General features: G+C 42.2%; 2 protein-coding genes across 2 annotated transcripts; both read left to right on the top strand.

Moving 5' to 3' along the window:
- The first annotated feature begins 3,890 nt into the window (after window positions 1-3,890).
- Window positions 3,891-4,904, top strand: LOC130876820 (olfactory receptor 1361-like). The gene has a single exon (XM_057773446.1). It carries the CDS (start codon window positions 3,891-3,893, stop codon window positions 4,902-4,904), a length of 1,014 nt encoding a protein of 337 aa, XP_057629429.1.
- Window positions 4,905-18,623: 13,719 nt separating this feature from the next.
- Window positions 18,624-19,547, top strand: LOC130878269 (olfactory receptor 1361-like). The gene has a single exon (XM_057776140.1). The coding sequence runs from the start codon at window positions 18,624-18,626 to the stop codon at window positions 19,545-19,547; it is 924 nt and encodes a 307-aa protein (XP_057632123.1).
- The last annotated feature ends 1,973 nt before the right edge of the window (window positions 19,548-21,520 follow it).

Here is a 21,520-nt window from a genome sequence, read left to right on the forward strand (position 1 = left end):
CCCGTGCCAATGCGTTCAAGTTCCCATTTTATCTTCTATGAGATTAAGTGTGGTTGGCCTTATGTTGAGGTCTTTGATCCATTTGGCTTGAGTTTTGTGCATGGTGATAGATATGGGTTTATTTTCATTCTTCTGCATGTTGATATCCAGTTATGCCAGCACCATTTGTTGAATATACTTTCTCTTTTCCATTTTATACTTTTTCTTTGTCAAAAATTAGGGGTTCGTAGGTGTATGAATTGATATCTGGGTCTTTGATTTGGCTCCATTGGTCCTCTTGTCTGTTCTTATGCCAATACCAGGCTGTTTTCAGTACTGTGACTCTGTAGTAGAGTTTGAAATCAGGGATTGTGATGCCTCCAGAAGTTCCTTTATTGTACAGGATTGTTTTGGTTATCCTGGTTTTTTTGCCCTTCCATATGAAGTTGAGTACTGTTCTTTCGAGATCTGTGAAGAATTTCGCTGGAATAGTGATGAGCATTTCATTGAATCTGTAGATTGCTTTTGGTAAAATTGTTGTGGCCTGATTTCTAGTAATGTATCCACTAGGTTTTGGTATCAAGTTCATGCTGACTTTAACCTCTATTGTAACTTGTTAAAATTTTATATTGTGTTGCTGTTTGATATATAATATTTATTTATTGTGATATTTAAATATAGCTTTAAGAACCATATTATCAGACATGATTAAATATGAATAATTAACTAAGGATAGATCTCGAGTAGTGAGCACTTGTGAAAAAACTGACTTTCTGAGGATCCTAATTTTTGTTGCCCAGACAGAATATAGACTGTGAACACTTCGTCTGTGTCCCTAATTGGAACCTCTGAGAAATCCACCCTAAGGGAGCACCCACTTGGCTCCATCTTCACAGCAGCACCACCTCCAGGGATGGAATATCAATTTATTCACTTCCAACCATCCAAGCTTGACAGAGAGCCACATGCCTCATTCTAGATGTTCTCTTCTGGGGACAAAGGCCCTCCCCTTCTCAGCTTCAAGTGTGGATTTCTCAAAACCCAGCCTCAACCATGGCACCAGCAGAGACAGAACTTTCCTGAAGACATCTGATAACAGCCAGGAGCACCCGGGTAAGGAGGGTGGGGAATCAGAAGAGGGCACCCCCACAGCAGACAGACTCCCATAGACTTGAGCCCATGGGATGACTTATAAAGAACTTCATTCAATGCCTCTGCCTCTGACCAAGTTCAAAGGAGGAAAAGCGTCTCACTCCTCCATGTTCGTGCCTTGTTGCTACATGAGGTTCTCTGCTCTAGGAACACAGTGGAAGCTGCTGTATGGGTAGAGGAAGCAGAGGAACAGAATGGACTTTAGCTATTTAGAAGCATAACTACAAGGTATTAAACAGCCTGGTCAGAAGGAGATAGATAGATAGATAGATAGATAGATAGATAGATAGATAGATAGACAGACAGACAGACAGACATAGAGACACACGCACAAAGAGAGACAGAAACAGGAAGAGACAGGGAAACAGAGACAGAATGTCATTATTTTCATTATTTTATCCTGGTCCTCTTGTTTGTTCTGTGCGTATCCCCTGGAGTGTGTGGTTGTATAATGAAGGTGTCTCAGACTGTAACTGCTTGGATGCTACTGAAACCTCACAGCAAAGTGTTGACTGCTGCTGAAGTACAGAGACAAAGCAGCCTTTAAGGTTCAGAGTTTCAAACACACAGTGATTCAGATATGCCTATACATCTGGCATCTCAGACACACCCAACAGTCCCCGACTCACAGAAATCATTCAGCAAAGCAGTCATATATGTGTGTGTGTGAATTTTTTTTTATAGTGGCAACTGCATTCTATTTCCATAAGGAATCTTAAGGGAAAGAGGAATTAAATTCAAAAGCTGGAGTTGAAGAGCCAATCAAAGAAAGAGGCATCCATGCATGACCTACCACAATACACTGGGGTCCTCTGGAAGCTGTCAACCTAGGTCTCAACCCATGATATGTTAGTGTTATTCCCAGCAATGTCTACAATCTCTTAATACATGTTGCAAGAAATATATGGAATAACTGCAGCTTAATGCTTCTGAGTGATCCTTAGCTGTGGTCTTTCTACACTGAAGCAAGTTGCCTTTCCATCCCATTGAGCCTCATTTTCTATTTCTTTGATAGGAAACTACCTTCCTTCAGGAACATTAGCATCCATAGGCAAAAGACTCTTTTGTTGGTCCTTATGAGCTATTTATCATTCTGTCTCTCATCTCTCTGCTTCTATAGTCCACTGACACAGTGACCCATTAGAAGCTTATACTAGCTTTATAAATTTTATTGTATGTATGTGTCTATGTGTGGGTCCATGTATGTTTAAGAGTGTAGCTGTGTGTGTCACAGCACCCATACAGAGTTCTACTTCTCACTTCACCATAAAAGCACTAGGATAGCAGACGTGTTTTAGTTGTGCTCTGGGGATTTGAACTCAGGTCTTCACACTTACATGGCACGTGCTTTACCCACTGAACCATCTCCCCAGCCCCAGTTCTAGCTCTTTGTTACTGTTGTTGTTAGGCTGGTCTACATCCATGGCAACGCTCTGGAAGTTACCTTGGATTCACATCTCAGCGCTGTGCTTAGCTCCGCTCTCACAGCAGCAGTCAGCTCGCTGTCTGGACCACAGGAGCATCCTGTACCCAACGTCACCAATTTCCATGTCATGTTCTGTCCCTGCAGCCAGGCCATTTCTCCTGACACCTGTCTCCTCTCTTCCCCTTCCTCAGCCAGGCCTCTGACCACCCCAGGGTGACTCTCCTCCCTTCTCAGCTGTAATTGCCTTGCCTCCCTCCATGGGCATTGCAGTCCAGATATTTTCCTGACCCCCTGACCATGGAGATGTCTTAGCCTGGGGATTGTTTTTGAGATGCACGTGAATCTGCATTTTATCCACCTGTAAACCTTTTTTTTCTCAAGATAAACAATGCACTTAAACTCTGTTTGTTCCCCTTTTGTGAGTTTAGAAAGGGGGGGGGCGCACTGCACACAGGGATTTGGCCAGTGGCTCAGGTGAGCAGACAAACAGCTGTGCGATGTGGTGAAAACTTTTTAGTAGCAGACAGAAAGTGAAGGCCCAACCACCAGGCAGGTCTGTTGACGCCTATTGGTCTTCCCAGTTGTGAGGAAATAGAAAAGTCAAAGCACAAGCACCAGGTTTATAATCGATGATGCTTTGTAGTGAATTTTCATTTGATCAAAATTTAATAAATGATAGTGAATGTAACATAAAAATTGCGGGGGTCTTGGAACCTGCCTATAGTCCCAGCCAGTTGGATGTTAAGGCAGGAGGATTATTTAAGGCCGGAAATTCCTGATCAGACAAAAGGAAATGTAAGAAAAATCGTGTGCTTGTCTGTGCTACAAGATATCTATGTGTGTATTTGTGTATGTATGTGTGTGTTGTGCATGTTGTTGTGTTCATTCACCTGAGTGTGGTTGTGTTTGTGTATGTTTGAGCATGCATGCCCATGTGTGTGTATTGTAACACAGAGAATACTATTAGTTTGTTTTGAACTCTCACTGCTATTGATCAGCAATTTTTGATAAAGCACCTAGCTGCCCAGTCTCAGGTTCTTCATGTGTTCAGTTCAATGTAGTAGCCAGAATTAACTATTTTATTTTATATATATATATAGATAGATAGATATGTATATGTATATGACGCTAAGCAAACAAGAGAATCAATAAACTCATGACCATTAGAATTCAGTCCTTCAAAATGTACCGAAATTGTTATAAAATTTTTTAAAGGGATTTTACTAGCAGTTACTTCTCACTAATGGGTAAACTTTTCCAAACTGCATCAATGTTTTCTCCAAGTGTTGGTGAATGATTTCTCTATACGCATCTCACTTTCTTCTCCAGAGACATGGATGGTGACAATCAGACGACAGTCACAGAATTCCTCCTCCTGGGACTCTCTGAAGAGTCAGAACAAGAAGACATTGTCTTTGGAATGTTCTTGGGGATGTACATGGTCACCATCTCTGGGAACCTTCTCCTCATCCTGGCTGTCACCTGTGACCCTCATCTCCACACACCCATGTACTTCTTCTTGGCCAACCTCTCCAGTGTCGACATCTGCTTTTCTTCAGTCACTGTCCCCAAGGCTCTGGTGAACCACATGGTGGGAAGCAAGTGCATCTCTTACATGGAGTGCATGGCCCAGATCTATTTCTTCTTAGCATTTGGTACCACAGACAACTTCCTCTTGAGTGTGATGGCCTATGACCGCTATGTGGCCATTTGTCACCCACTCCACTACACCCTGATGATGAGCCCCAGGCTCTGTGTCCTCCTGGTGGTCATATCATGGGTCATCACACACCTGCATGCTCTCTTGCACATACTCCTCATGGTTCAACTCACCTTCTGTTCCCACAATGCAGTGCCCCACTTCTACTGTGACCCCTACCTTGTCCTGAAACTTTCTTGTTCTGATACCTTTATCAATGATGTCACAGCCTTTGCTGAGGGTGGAATGATATTTATGACACCTTTTGTATGCATTGTTGTTTCCTATGCCTACATCTGCTCTAAGGTCTTGAAGATGCCCTCAGCCCAGGGGATAAGAAAAGCCATGTCCACTTGTGGTTCCCACCTCTCTGTGGTCTGCCTTTTCTACGGGGCTATCCTAGGAATTTATATGCACCCTTCTTCCTCCTACTCACTACAGGATGCAGTGGCTTCTGTCATCTTTACAGTGGTGACCCCTATGGTCAACCCCTTCATCTATAGCTTGAGGAATCGTGACATCAAAGGAGCCTTGAGGAAGATAATTCTTAGGTCTAGAATTTCAAATTCTAGAGTTAAGATGATTCCTAGATGTCATGCATTTTTTTCCTCTTTAAAGAAATCCAGATGGGTCCAGTGCTCAGCATGACAATGTCAGGGATTCTTGATAGATGTTTGTAATCATTCTTTCGATTGGCATGCTGACTAATGTTCTCTGTCACACACACATTGAACTTTACCTCTTCAAAGGGATGATTCTATGATATTCATTTCCCAATTTTTTGAGAAACTACCATACTAATTTCCAAAGTAGCTGTACAAGTTTGCACTCCCACCAGCAATGGAGGAGTGTTCCCCTTATCCTACATCTCCTCCAGCATAAGTTGTCATTATGTTTTCAAGTTTAGCTATTCTGACAGGTATAAGATGGTATCTCAGAGTTGTTTTGATTTGCATTTCCTTGATGGCTAAGCATGTTGAGTAATTCTTTAAGTGCCTTTTGGTTATGTGATATTCCTCTGTTGAGAATTTTCTGTTTAGATCTGTACCCCTTTTTTAATTGGATTGTTTGGTATTTTGATATCTAGTTTCTTGAGTTCTTTGTATATTTTGGATATCAGCCTTCTGTTAGATGTGGGGTTGGTGAAGATCTTTTCCCATTCAGTAGGTTGACATTTTGTCTTATTGATTCTGTCCTTTGCCTTCCAGAAGCTTCTCACTTTTAGGAGGTCCCATTTATTGATTTTTAATCTCAGTATCTGTACTAATTGTGTTGTATTTATGAAGTGTTCTACTGTGCAAAAGTGTTCAAGGCTACTTCCCATTTTCTCTTCTATAAGGTTCAGCGTAACTGGATTTATGTTGGGCTGGAGAGATGGCTTAGCCTTTGCAGGCTAGGCTCACAACCAAAAACACAGTGCATTGAACGTTATCTCCAGTCATTTGTGACTTTACTGTTTGTACTGTAAGCATCTGATGTACTGGAGTCATACAGTTAATGAACAGATATCTTCCCCATACAGTAAAAAAAAATGATCACAGTTAAAGTGAGCAAGGATTTTAACTGAGTGATAATAGAAATAAACTCCATAAAACGTGTGGAATATTCACAGGGAGAGTTTGTCCTTTTAAATGCTTGCATTAACAAAATTACAAACCATGGGATAAGTACTTATGTTGAAACTAAGTTTCTTCCCCTTGTATTCTTTGACCCAAGCAGACAGAATGCACACAGTGAGCACTGAGCACACCCCTGCTGAGGACCTCTGAGGAATCAACCCTTGGGATGCCCCGTGTGACAACAAACCTCTCACCCCCATGGGAATTCAGGGACAGAGCCTGCATCTCTTAGTTTTCTCTCCACAATCTAGGCTTCACCATACACAGCCACCTCACTCTAAATGTCCCTGAGAGAAGAGCTCCCTCCGTTCTCACCCCATGCTGTGAATTTACCATCATCCAAGTCCAGGATGGAACCAGCAGAGACAGGGATTCTACGAGAGCCTCAGTGAGCAGCAGGTGAGAAGCTGGGGACACAGGTTAGGGACTAGTCCATCCAACAGCAGACAGACACCCAGAGACAGCGACTTAAGGTGTAACACTGGGGAGCACCCCTCCAAACCTTTCTGTAGCTAGCCAAGTGCCAGAGGAAATGTTTCTAAAGAGGAGACAACTGGGGTTAGAGACAACAGACCCCTAACAGCGTTTCCTGGAAAATGAGACTCTCCTCTCAGACACGTAAGCTTGATCTATTCTACACCAAGTCTCCACGTTTGTGCCAGTTGCTTCTCTGTGCTCGCTGACTGTGACCTGTGATTCCAGAACATAGGGGTCTGAGACCTAAGTACTTTGGATACTGTTCTGAGCCCCATAAGGAAAGTAGGCTATTCTAGAAACTACTCCTTTTAATTGTGCAGTCCAGGGATCCAAGTTCATGGACACAGCTATCAGATATTTCTGGCTCAGTCTTTAGCATGGCTCACAGGAGGCTAATGGATGAAGGAGATGTCAACTTGCTTAATTCCACCACTGAGCATCACTGTCAATGATAGCAGGGCTGTCTCTCTACAAGGAAGCTGCAATAGATGCTGACTTCTACTTCAGAGGACGCCTGCCAGTTTCCAGTCAGAGGGAGAGCAGTTAGGTGTGTGACATGTCTGAACACACTGCTTTGCTGAGGAAGCGCATCTTGCTCAGGTGTCACTGTCCAGGAGAAAACCTGCCTGTGCCAGGCCACCTCCTGTCACAAATACTACAGTAGGAGAGCAAAGAGAATTTCACCTTCTTCCGATGATGATCTTAGCACTGATTTCAAGTATGTGGGCAATTCCCCTGCAGACTGTATTTCCTCTCTTCTCTTTGTTTCTGCTCTGGGAACAGTCTGTACTTAGTCTAGGGACTCTTCCATGTGTCAAACTTCCTCCTTCACCCCTAGCATATATAAGTCATATAGCCATAAGTCATCAAGACCCCAGGACCACAGTCTAGGTTTCTTTAAACCCATGTACTCCATATACTGTCACTTTAGAAGTTACGCTAGGTTCAAATCAAAGTATTTCTTGGAGGCTAGAGAGACAGCTTAGTGTTTAAGAGCACTGCCTGTTTTTCTGAAAACCAGTGTTGGGTTTCCAGCACTGACACGAATGTGTAACTCACATGGTGAGTCACAGCCATCCACAATTTTAGTACAAGGGAATCCAATACCCTCTTCCTACCTTGCAGGGCACAGGCATGAACTTGGAACAATACATAACTGCAAGCAAAACACTTATACACAAATTTTAATGACTAAATATAAGAAACATTTTAGTGATTTCTTATCTTAGCACTTTTCCTTTAATTTCAAGAATTTCATCCCTTTGGGACTAGTCACCGTATACAGAGCCAGCAGCATCTCTAACCAGTCTATTAGATTCTCCTTCTGTGGAGCTCTACCCGACAGTCAGGTCCCATCACACAGAGTAGTGCTGTTCAGCCTTCCTAATACTGCAACCACTTAGCATACTTCCTGATGTTGTGGTGACCCCCACCCATAAATATCTTTGTTTCTACTTCATAACTGTAATTTTGCTATTGTTATAACTTGTAATGTAAATATCTGGTACGCAGGATGTCTGACATGCGACCGTGAAGAAGTCATGACCCACTGTGTCAGTGGCTCCGACTCTTTTGTGTGGCTTTGACCACCTAGGCGAGCAGTATTCTGCTTTCCTGGGCAAACACCTTGGTTTCTCCCAGGAGCACTGCAGCCCAAATGTCTCAAGTGACCCACCTGGCCATTTCACAGAGATGGTTTATCAGAGCAGGGTTGACTTTGGGACAGACTGTATTAAGTTGCTCCTTATCATTCTGTAATTGCTTTTTCTCTCAGAAAAAACCCCTGGTATGCTCACAGCAGGTTTTTCTCTGACTGCAGTAAAGAGGTGGGTAGTGCCCATGCTGGGGCCCTTGCATGAGCTCAGTGACAGATAAACGGCTAAGAAAGCCACTAGGCAGGTTTCTCGGAGGCCACACAGTTTCCAGCTCTCTGAGAGTAGGAAAAAGACAGAAGTTCGGGATTACAGTATAGAAAGCTGACACAGCACTTATTCTTTGGTTAAAATTTCCATAGATAAAAGCTATGAACATGCAGACTAAAGAAAAAGACTCCAAACCTGTCTTGAACTTTTTATTCCATTGGCTCCATAAACATGGTCCAGTGACCTAACAGCCCCATTCTAAATTTCTTTTTTTTTTTCTTAAAAAAAGAAAACAAAGCCAGTTCATGTATTAGGATCGAAACCTAGTGCCATTGTCCTTGGCTTCTCATCAGCCTTCATTGTCCGCCATGTTCAGAGAGTCCAGTTTCAACCCATGCTTATTCAGTCCCAGACCAGCTGGCCTTGGTGGGCTCCCAATAAATCAGTTCCACTGTCACAGTGGGTGGGTGCACCCCTCGTGGTCCTGACTTCCTTGCTCATGTTCTCCCTCCTTCTGCTCCTCATTTGGACCTTAAGAGCTCAGACTGTTGCTCCAAATTGAGTCTCTGTCTCTATCTCGATCCATCGCCAGATGAAGGTTCTAAGGTGATATGTAAGATATTCATCAGTATAGGATAGGATCATTTCAGGTTCCCTCTCCTCAGTTGCCCAAGGTACCAGCTGGGGACATCTCCCTGGACACCTGCAAGCCCCTCTAGAGTCAAGTCTCTTGCCAACCCTAAGATGGCTCCCTTAGTTAGGATATATACTTCGCTGCTCCCGTATCCACCCTTCCTATATCCCAACCATCCCAATCCCTCAAGCTCCTCCCATCCTCCCCTTCTCACGTTTCTCATCCCATTTCCCCTTAGCCCCAAGCCACCTCACCCGCAAGTTCCCAGTTTTTGCCTGGCAATCTTGTCTACTTCCCCTATCCAGGCGGATGACTATACGATTTTCTTTGGGTTCACTTTCTTATTTAGCTTCTCTAGGATCACAAATTATATGCTCAATGTCCTTTATTTATGGCTAGAAACCAATTATGAGTGAGTACATCCCATGTTCCTCTTTTTGGGTCTGGGACACCTCACTCAGGATAGTGTTTTCTATTTCCATCCATTTGCATGCAAAATTCGAGAAGTCATTGTTTTTTACCGCTGACTAGTACTCTAATATGTATATATTCCACACTTTCTTCATCCATTCCTCCATTGAAGGGCATCTAGGTTGTTTCCAGGTTCTGGCTATTACAAACAATGCTGCTATGAACATAGTTGAGCATATACTTTTGTTGTATGATAAGGCATCTCTTGGGTATATTCCCAAGAGTGGTATTGCTGGGTCCAGATAGAAGTGGGAGGACCTTGGTCTTCCTGCAGGGCAGGGAATTGGTACTGCACTTCAGTATCGAGAGGGAGGGGGAATGGAGTGGGGGGAGGAGAAGAGGAGTGGGGATAGGGAAAGGGGAGTGGGGGGAGGGGGCAATATTTAGGAGGAGGGGGAGGGAAATGGGAAACGGGGACAGGTGGAAATTTTAATTAAAAAAGAAAAAAAAAAAGAGGTGGGTCTTAGTTAAGGCGTGCTTTCGCTGAGACCCAGGATAAAATCTGTGCACCTCCAGGTGTTTCTTCTTCTGTGCTTTTTCCCGTGGGTGCTGTGCTTGGATTTTTTGTTTCCTGTTTGTGAGTTTTCCCCTTATAACAAGTAAAAATATAATTGTTTTATCATCAAAAAAAAAAGAAAACAAACGATTTTTTTCATTATACATACCAATCCAAGTTCCCACTCCCTCTCCTCCTTACATTCCGTCCACATACCCTCCTACCCCATCCCCAATCCTCAGAGAGAGTGAGACACATTGCTTTGGGGAAGGTCCAAGCTGAGCAAGGTATCCATCCAAAGAGAATAGGTTCCCAAAAAGCCAGTACATGCAGTAGGGATAAATCCTGGTGCCACTGCCAGTGTCCCCTCAGTCTGCCCCAGCCATGCAACTGTCAGCCACAATCAGAGGGACTAGTTTGGTCCAATTGGTTCCTTCCCTTTCCAACTAAAGTTGGTGAGCTCCCATTAGCTCAGGTAAACTGTCTCAGCGGGTGTACCCATTATGGTGTTGACCTCTTTGCTCATATTCTCATTCCTCCCACTTTTCAACTGGACTTTGGGAACTCAGTGCTCTAGTGTGAGTCTCTGTCTCTGTTTCCATCAGTTGCTGGATGAAGGTTCTATGGTAATATTTAAGATATTCATACGTCTGACTACAGGTCAAGTCAAGATCAGGCCCCCTCTCCTCTATTGCTTAGGGTCTTAGCAGGGGTCATCCTTGTGGATTCCTGGGAATGCCTCTAGAGCCAGGTTTCTTGCTAGCCCTATCATGTCTCCCTCATTCAAGATATCTCTTTCCTTGCTCTCATCTCTGTCTTTCCTCCTCCTCAACTATCCCATTCCACCCCTATTTCTCCCCCACACTCCCATGATCCCAATTTTGTCAGGGGATCTTGTCTATTCCGACTTTCCAGGTGGATCTATATCTGTTTTTCTTAGGGTTCACCTTATTACTTAGCTTCTCTAGGGTCACGAACTATAGGCTCAATGCCCTTTGTTTATGGCTAGAATCCATTAATGAGTGAGTACATCCCATATTCATATTTTTGGGTCTGGGTTACACTCAGGATAATGTTTTCTAATTACATCCATTTGCATGCAAAATTCAAGATGTCATTGTTTTTTACTGCTGAGTAGTACTCTAATGTGTAGATGTGCCACACTTTCTTATCCATTCTACCACTGAGGGGCATCTAGGTTGTTTCCAGGTTCTGGCTATTACAAATAATGCTGCTATGAACATAGTTGAACAAATGCCTTTGTATAATGATTGAGCATCTTTTGGGTATATTCCCAAGAGTGGTGTTGCTGGATCCTGAGGTATGTCAATTCCCAATTTTCTAAGAAACACCCACACCAATTTCCTAAGTGGTTGCACAAGTTTGCATTCCCACCAGCAATGGATGAGTGTTCCCCTTACTCCACATCTTCTCTAGCATAAACTATAATTGGTGTTTTTGATCTTTTCATCATCTGTAAATTAAATTCAGTCCCTCAATTATTAGAAAAAGGTAAGTATTATGTCAGAAATGTTCAGCATTGGAACTTAGCAAACAGGTATGTAGGTCAGAAAGTATGGGCACAAGAATACATTGTTGGTGAATTTAGCAGGTGTTTTATTGGAAAATTCTACAATATTGTAATTGTGTTTGTATTTATTCATCACCAACTAGAAAACCATTGATAAAAAGAAACTTTTTGCTTAAATCTTGGTGAATGATGTTACTGACTGATGATACTTTCTTCCCCACAGATGGTGTGGGAGAATGGTCTGTATTCTGTCAATTAGTAAGAAGGAAAGAAAGATATATAGAATAAAGAAAGGCAAAAAGCCCAAAGGCAAGATATAGTTAAAGAGAAATGGGATAATTTAAGTTAGAAAAGCTGGCTAGAAACAAGACAAGCTAAGGCCAGAAATTCATAAATAACAATAAGACTCCAGCCATTTATTTGGGAGCTGGGTGGTGGAGAAATCTAGGAGAGTGGATCAAATAAGGACAAGAGAACAAAGAAAGGAGGACTCTAGGGGGCCACCTACTCAGCCTCAAAGCCAGCCACAGAGTAAGAGTGAAGGTATGCTTACAGACATAAGGAAATGAAAAAGTCCAGAGGCACAAGGTAGATGGGATAATTTAAGTTAAGGAAAGCTGGCTATAAATAAGCCAAGCTAAGGGCTTCTTAAGTAATAATAAACCTCTGTGTATATATTTATTTGGTAGCTAGGTGATGCCTCCCCAAAAGAGTAAAAGAGCCAAAAGAATACAACTACAATCAAATACAGAAATGGTCCAGCAAGTTATGAATATTTTCAATTAATAAATAGTAATCAATAGCCTTCATATGCATGGTCCATGTCCAGTTACCTGACAGAGTGGGTAAGGAGATCACACTCATGACAGGAACACACAAGAATACAGCTGACAGTACATGTGAGCAGCTTCTGGACACTGTGAAGCACAGAGACAGATTTGCAGAAGGGAATGCTTCTCAATAAACAGCCAATTCCAACATTCCAGAGAAGAGACTTTCTGTTTGTCTCTAACTGAAAAGCAGTAAATGACAATAGAAATTTAAGACACCTTTACCAGGCTATTAGGGTTAGCACAAGAGTTGCATAGAATCAGATATGTCTCTATTTATGCATAAATCTTCAATATACACTCTTGTCATCAAAGCAGAGAATAGTCCAAACATCTCACAGACTAGAGAACGAAGCACTGAGCCAGACACAAGTGCACAGTGATGGACAGGAACTTGTAGGGAATTGGTCACCCTAAATGGCAACCAGCAAGCAAAACAACTGTGATAATTAGCTATTTTTTAAACTTTTTAAAAGACTTATTTATTATGTATTCCGTGTTCTGCCTGCATGCCAGAAGAGGGCAGCAGATATCACTATAGATAGATGTGAGCCACCATGTGGTTGCTGGGAATTGACCTCAAGACCTCTAGAAGAGCAGTCAGTGTAGTTAACCTCTGAGCCATCTCTCCAGTCCCCTATAATTAGCTATTTCAGAGCTCCAGAGCTTGCTCCCAGCGTGGAGTAGCAGGGGCTTTCTGATGAATTCAAGCTGCAGCTCTTTGGTGAGAAAGGGCTTGGCATGCATGAAGCACCCTCCCAATTCCTAAGCATGGAGGACTGTCTGGTTCTCAAAGGATCCCTGGACCTGTGCCTTCCAAAATTAGTGGGTGGATGTTGTGGAACATTAAAGATGTCTTATATCTTAAACTGTGGAATAAATTTTTTAATGCTTCAAAGGTGTGTTGTATTCTTTTAAACTACATTTGTTTAACTCTGTGAAGCTGTGTTACCTTGTCTGCCTAAAATACCTGATTGATTTAATAGAGAACCAAAGAGCCAGTAACCAGGCAGGAGAGAGAAATAGACAGAGAGAATAAATCGGAGAGATCTAGACTTGAGAGGAAAGCAAGGTACAAGAAAAGGAAAAGAGCAAACCAGGGGCCAGTCACTCAGCCACAGAGCCAGTCAAGAAGTAAGAAGGAAAGAAAGATATATAGAATAAAGAAAGGCAAAAAGCCCAAAGGCAAGATATAGTTAAAGAGAAATGGGATAATTTAAGTTAGAAAAGCTGGCTAGAAACAAGACAAGCTAAGGCCAGAAATTCATAAATAACAATAAGACTCCAGCCATTTATTTGGGAGCTGGGTGGTGGGCCCTCAAAGAATGAGCAAAACAAAACAAAACAAAAACCCAACTACAGGTGTATGTTTTGATTTCTCTGGAGGATCCCTGAGAGAAGGGCGGGATGGTAGCCTCACTGGAACCAAGAGTGACAATGTCTTATCAGAACACGAGAGGATTATCAGCTGTCCCTCCTGTTCCAGTGTTTGCAGCCAGGCACTTAAGGAAGTCAAAGGGAGTCTCCATCAGAGAAAGGGCTTTTTTTTTTCAACTAACCAACCAATCAGTGAGATCAATCAATTAATCAATCAATCAACAATCAGTCAAATACAAAACCTTGCAGCAAAAGTATTTAAGATGAAAGACTAAACCTTCTCTCCCCTAACCCTTGGACAAGGTTAGAGGTATGTTCTGATAACCCAAGTTCAGCTTTTTGCTGGTGTCCTATCTAATGGTGCAGGAACAAAATGATGCAGAGATTGAAATGGAAAGTAAGACCATTAAGGACATTTGCCTGAATTAGAAAATGCAAAGGGACAGACCAAAAACAAAACCAAAGCAAGCAAACAAACACTTAAAATGCACCAGGAAAAATATGGTCAGATCTCAGGTTTTAAAGATCATAGTGTGTAATATCAACATTCAAAACATAATTGCTTTTCTATATGCCAATAATGAAATTGGAAGTCAATATTTTTTAAAATACACTTTATAATGGCATGATATATGGAGTCAGTTATGGTGATGAGTGTCAGGTCCAAAGGAAATGCCAATTTCCTAACCCCAAAAGCTTGTCCATATCTTGATATGAGCTCAAGCTGGACTATAGTATTTCTGGCAGTTAGATAAAAGCCAGCATTCCTCAGGAATTTGTGAAGTCAGTTCCCATGGGCTGAAAGGGGTAATTTCCCTTATCTCTACCTGTGGTGCCTATCAGCATACCAAAGCTTGTGCTGGCTTCCAGGCTCCTCAATGTCACAGGGACCTGTCACACATGTCCTTGCTGGCATCCTACCCCTCACCTTCTCCTCTACCCTAAACTCCCTCCAGCTCAGACTCCCCTCCCCCAGCTGCTCATCCTCCTTACAAGTCAGCTCTCCTCACACCCTCACTCTTGCTGCTCCTTGTTCTCTGCCTGGTCATTCTCTCTTCTCTCACAGATAGCCCTGGCCAGGTCCATTCATCTCCTTTCTCTGTCTGCTCTGAACTCTTCCAGATCATCTGCCTCTTCTCTCTCAGATCAGTAGAAACCTTCCTTCCCTTTAGCCACACCATAGAGGGGTGATGTTTGCCCTTCCTTACTGCTCTGCTCTGTACAGAGTGAGATCTTTAATTAAAGCTTTTGGAAGCCTGAGACGATAGGATGTTTTCTCTAGGTATTCATGGGGTATATGGTGAAACCCTGCCAAACAACAGAAGAGAAAGAGAAACAATCAAATTTACCAAATTGACTACCTTAAAAAAATTTTAAAAATGGATGAGCTTAGTGTAGCAGTTCCATGAACAGGGGAATGAGTAGAACAGCAAAGTCACTTAGAGAAAGGTCAGTTGATAAAGATAACATTGGGCACCTTACTGGGTGTAATGAAGTCTTTTTGTAATAATCTTTCATCAAGTCAAGAAGCTCTTTGACGGGATTTGTTGGGAATTTTTACACTAATTAATATCTTTACAACTTTGTCAAGAGCTTTTATGCATCATTCATATGATTGCTGTAGAAACCATTGCAATTGGATTTGGTAATTGGTTCATACTTGATTGAGGGATCCAATTTTGTTATTAGGCCATACCAATAATGATATCATTAATTGGTTTGTGATTTGATTTTTAGTATGTATTCGCTAGGTTTTGGCATGAAGTTCATGGTGATCTAAACCTCTATTGTAATTTGACCAAATTTTATGTTGTATAGCTATAGGACACATAATACTTACATATTTTGATAGCATATAATATATGTTTGTAAGCACTATCTTATCAAATATGAATAAATATAAATAATTAACCAAGGATAGAGCCCTAGCAGTGAGCACTTGTACAAGAACTGACTTTCTAAAGATCCTAATTTTCGTTGCCCAGACAGAATGCAGACTCTGAACACTTCATCTGTGTCTCTAATTAGAACTTCTGAGAAATCCACCCTAGGGGAGCACATACTTGGCACCATCTTCGTGTCAGCACCACCTCCAGGGATAAAGCATCAGTTTATTCACTCTCAACCATCCAATTTTGACCAGGAGAGCCACATGCCTCATTCTAGATGTTCTCTTCTAGGGACAAAGGCCCTTCCCTTCTCAGCTTCAAGCGTGGATTTCTCAAAACCCAGCCTCAACCATGGCATCAGCAGAGTCAGAACTTTTCTGAAGGCATCTGATAGCAGCCAAGAGCACCCGGGTAAGGAGGGTGGGGAAACAGCAGAGGGCACCCCCACAGCAGGCAGACTTCCATGGCCTTAGGCCCATGGGATGACATGCAAAGAAAGAATTTTATTCAATGCCTCGGCCTCTGACCAAGTTCAAAGGAAGAAAAGTGTCTCACTCCTCCATGTCCATGCCTTGTTGCTACACGAGGGTCTCTGCACTAGGAACACAGAGGAAGTTGCTATTGGGTAGAGGAAGCAGAGGAACAGAACCAAGGTTAGTGGGTTAGGAGCAGTTTTCAGACTAATGAAAAGCCTGCTCAGAAGAGTGGGGAGGGACACACGGAGAGACACACAGAGGGAGAAAAGCGACAGAGACACAGAGACACACACACAAACACAAAGAGAGACAGAGACAGGGAGAGACAGAGACAGAGAATGTCATTATTTTTATCCTGGTCCTCATATTTGTTCTGTGTCCAGCCTCTGGGCTGTGTACTGTATAATGAAGGTGTTCCTAGTGTGAGTGCCTGGATGCTACTGAAACCAGGCAGGTAAGAGTTGACTTCACCTGATTGCAGAGACAAAGCAGCCTTTAAGTTTGAGGGGCTCAAACACCCGGAGTTGCAGACATACCTGCACATCTGGATCTCAGACACACCTGACAATCCTCCAACTCACAGACATCAACCCAGTACAAGAGACACACAGTTATGTTCTTGCTTTTTACATTGGTGGCAGTAGAATTCTGTCTCCATAAGGAAGTTTTAGTGCAAGTGGAATTGAAATCCAAAAGCTGGAGTTGAAGAGCCAATCAAAGAAAGGGGCATCCATGCATGACCTAGCATGATGCCCTGAGGTCCTGTGGAACATATACACCTAGAACTTAAACCATAAAATGTTAGTATTATTCCTGGCAACTGACTGTTCCAATGCCCACTATCTCTCGATGCACAGTGTAAGACACCACAGAATAACCAGGATTGAACCTTATGTGTGATCTCGCCCCACTGAAACAAGTTGTGTTTACATCCTATTGCACTCCTTTTTCCATTTCTTTAATAGAATCCATGTGGCTTCTAGATCATAAGCAACTATAGTCAAAGGACTCTTTCATTTGTCCTGATAATCTATGGTCATTCTGTTTCTTATCTCTCTGGTTCTACAGTCCCCTGACCCTGTGACTCACAGGAAGCATATTCCAGCTTTTTAAATTTTATATACTGTACATGTGTAACTGTGCTTGTGTGTGCATGTATGTTTATGAGTGTAGATGTGCATATGCCACAGCACTCATTCAAATTTCAGCTTAGCACTTCACCATAAAAGCACTAAGAGAGAAGACATGTGCTATGGTGTGGAGTTTTAGGTGGGTTCTGGGGATTTGAACTCAGGTCTTCACACTTACATGGCACGTACATCCCACTGAGCCATCTCCCCAGCCCTCATTCTAGCTCTTTGCTGCTGTTGTTGTCACGCTGGTCTACATCCATGGCAACGCTCCGGAAGTTACCTCGGACTCACATCTCAGCGCTGTGCTTAGCTCCGCTCTCACAGCATCAGTCAGCTCGCTGTCTGGACCACACGAGCATCCTGTAAACAACATCACCAATTTCCATGTCATGTTCTGTCCCTGCAGCCAGGTCATTTCTCCTGACACCTGTCTCCTCTCTTCCCCTTCCCCAGCCAGGCCTCTGACCACCCCAGGGTGACTCTCCTCCCTTCTCAGCTGTAATTGCCTTGCATCCCTCCATGGGCATTGCAGTCCAGATGTTTTCCTGACCTCTTGACCATGGAGGTGTCTTAGCCTGGGGATTGTCTTTGAGATGCACATGAATCTGCTTTTTATCCACCTGTAAATCTCTTTTTCTTCAGTAGAAAACCAATGCACTTAGAATCTGTATGCCCCCCTCTTCTGAGTGCAGAAAGGGGGGGAACACTGCACACAGGAGTCTGGGCAATGGCTCAGGAGTGAGTTGAGGTGAAAACCTCTTAGTAACAGATAGATTGCAAAGGCCCAACCACCAGGCAGTTCTGTCAAAGCCTCTTGGTCTTCCCAATTGTGATTAAACAGAAAAGCCACAACAGAACCACAGGGTTTATAATACATGACAACTAGTAGGGACTTTTCATTTGATTAAAATTCAATAAATGGTAGCTAATATAGCATAAAAATTGTTGGGGACTGGGTATCTGCCTATAGTTCCAGCTGGCTGGATGTTAAGGCAGGAGGATAATTTAAGTCCTGAACTTTCTGGTCAGAGAATAGTTAATGTAACAAAAATTGTGTGCATGACTGTGCTACAAGATATCCATGTGTGTGTTTGTGTATGTATGTGTGAGTTGTGCATGGTGTGTGTGTGCATGTACCTAAGTGTGCTTGTGTTTGTGCATGTGTGAGTATGCATGTCCTTGTGTGTATATGTGTAACAGAGAGAACAAGACTATTAGCTTGTTTTGAATTTTCACTGTTTATCAACTTTTTTTTTTACTAAAGAGTTAGCTGTCCACTCCTCAATTTTTTTTCATTTGTACAGTTAAATGTAGTAGCCAACTTCTAGACTGAGTTAACTATTGTGTGAAATGTACATATATATGGCATTAAGCAAACAACAGAATTAATAAACACATTAGAATTCTGTCCTTTCAAAATGGACCGCTCTTTGCTATAAAAATACATTGTAAGGGAATTTACTAACAGTTAATTCTCAACTAATGAGTAAAATTTTCCAAGCTGCATCAAAGTTTTCTTCAAGTGTTGGTGAATGATTTCTCTATGTGCACCTCACTTTCTTCTCCAGAGACATGGATGGTGACAATCAGACGACAGTCACAGAATTCCTCCTCCTGGGACTCTCTGAAGAGTCAGAACAAGAAGACGTTGTCTTTGGAATGTTCTTGGGGATGTACATGGTCACCATCTCTGGGAACCTTCTCATCATCCTGGCTGTCATCTGTGACCCTCATCTCCACACACCCATGTACTTCTTCTTGGCCAACCTCTCCAGTGTCGACATCTGTTTTTCCTCAGTCACTGTCCCCAAGGCTCTGGTGAGTCACATGGTAGGAAACAAGTCCATCTTTTACGCAGAGTGTATGATCCAGATCTACTTCTTGATCACATTCGTCACCTTGGACAATTTTCTCCTGAGTGTGATGGCCTATGATCGCTATGTGGCCATTTGTCACCCACTCCACTACACTCTGATAATGAGGCCCAGATTCTGTGTCCTCCTGGTGGCCATATCATGGGTCATCGCAAATCTGAATGCTCTCTTACACACTCTCCTCATGGTTCGACTCACCTTCTGTTCCCACAATGCAGTGCCCCACTTCTTCTGTGATCCCTACCTTGTCCTTAAACTCTCTTGTTCTGATACCTTTATCAATAATGTCACAATCTTCACTGAAGGTGGAATGACATTTATAACACCATTTGTATGCATTGTTGTTTCCTATGCCTACATCTGCTCTAAGGTCTTGAAGATGCCCTCAGCCCAGGGGATAAGAAAAGCCATGTCCACTTGTGGTTCCCACCTCACTGTGGTCTGTTTTTTCTACGGGGCAATCCTAGGAATTTATTTGCACCCTTCTTCCTCCTATTCACTACAGGATGCAGTGGCCTCTGTCATCTTCACAGTGGTGACTCCTATGGTCAACCCCTTCATCTATAGCCTGAGGAATCGTGACATCAAAGGAGCCCTAAGGAAGATAATTCTCAGGTCCTAGAATTGGAAATTTCTAGAGCTGAGAGCCCTCCCAGATGACATGCATATCTTCATTTTTTTTTTTTTTTTTTGTAAACAGAGATCCTGACAGGTCCAGTGCTCAGTATGATAGCCCTTAGGATACCTGACAGATGTTTATCATCAAGATTTTGATTCAGATGCTGACTAATACTTTCTGTCACACAGTCTGAAATTTATCTATTCAAAGGGAAGATGCTAAGATGTTCACTTCACAGATAAGAAAAATTCTGTGAACATTCTGAACTTGGATTATTTTAACATGTCCTAAGATCCTGACTGTCACAGTGACCAGTAAATTTTAAGAGATAAAATCCCCTGTCCCCATGCTCTTTAAGAAAGCCGTGGCTAGCTTGGCAAGTGACTCACAGGAAGTTTAACTTACCTTTCTGGAAAGCTAGAGGTTGTTGGTTATAGAGTACTCCACTCTCAGAGCCTCTGGTAACTCAGATATTGGTGTTTCCCCTTTGTCCCATGTTGGAGTCCCTCTAGTATATTCTACAGCTCAGGACACCACCTCTACCCTTTTCTTCCCACCCAACATTTAAGGGATTTGTTCTGTAGCATGACTCTCGGGGATGCTTGGGAAGAATCAGAAAGTCTTGGGTAGTGACTGTGCTCACCAAAAGAAGCTCATGTCCCTGCATGTTCCCATGGCTGCTGGAACAGAGATTTCTTAACAAAACTGAGGTGTCTGTAGTGACAACCATATAAACAAGGCAATAAAAATAGAATTTGAAAAAAATAAACCTCTGAATGTGTTACAGTGTTTAAATATTATATAAGCTTGGGAGAGTGAGGAAAAAGAGTATAGACAATTATAAAGAAATAAACAGTTTTAAAAACAAAGCAATGTTTTTAAAGAGACATTAAAAGTAATACAAGACTCCAGACAGACATAGATTTAAGGAATAAAAGTAATAAAAATTCATGTAAATATAGAAAATATGCATAGAATCTAGATTAGGCATACTATTGTGTTTTCTTTAGTTTTTTTTTGATTTCAGATAGACATTTGATTCTGGACGCTGCTAAGCTAAACCAACATATATATTTTAACGGTATCTTGACTTGAAAATTTGAGTCTAAGGATATGTTACTTTGGAAAAGAGGTTTTGCTTTTGTTTCCACGTCAGAAGAAAACATGTGGATTCCTTCCAGGCTAATGTGGTTTAATGGAAGAAGTCCCCACGAAATGTCTCTGTGAATCCTAAAAATGCTTGTCCCAATAAACAGCAGGAAGCAGCTTGGAGAAGACATTGCACAAATTCCCAAAATGATTATTTGTAAATGTTTGTTTTCATTTAAAGGGGGTTAAATATAAGTGATAAATGGTCTCAGGGATATGTTATAGAAATGATTATATTGGTATGGACTTTGTTTTATTGATATAAATTTAAGGCCAATTTTATTATAAGTTTATTTTTATTCTTGTTTAAGGTATTATGTTTCTGCAGCTCATTTAAAAATGTAATTTATAAGTATGAATTACAGATTAATAGATACTCATCTATAATAGTCAAACTGTAGTCAGGTTAGGTTTTTTTTAATTTTTTTATTCTTTTTTAATTAAAATTTCCACCTGCTCCCCGTTTCCCATTTCCCTCCCCTCCTCCCAAATATTGCCCACTCCCCCCACTCCCCTCCCCCTATCCCCACTCCTCTTCTCCTCCCCCCACACCATTCCCCCTCCCTCTCGATACTGAAGAGCAGTCCAAATTCCCTGCCCTGCGGGAAGACGAAGGTCTTCTATCTACGTCCAGGAAGGTGAGCGTCTAAACAGGCTAAACTCCCACAAAGCCAGTTCATGTATTAGGATAGAAACCTAGTGCCATTGTCCTTGGCTTCACATCAGCCTTCATTGTCCACCATGCTCAGAGAGTCCAGTTTCAATCCATGCTTATTCAGTCCCAGACCAGCTGGCCTTGGTGGGCTCCCAATAAATCAGTTCCACTG

The sequence above is a fragment of the Chionomys nivalis genome, chromosome 7 (genome assembly GCF_950005125.1).
Source record: "Chionomys nivalis chromosome 7, mChiNiv1.1, whole genome shotgun sequence".
Classification (NCBI taxonomy): Eukaryota; Metazoa; Chordata; class Mammalia; order Rodentia; family Cricetidae; genus Chionomys; species Chionomys nivalis.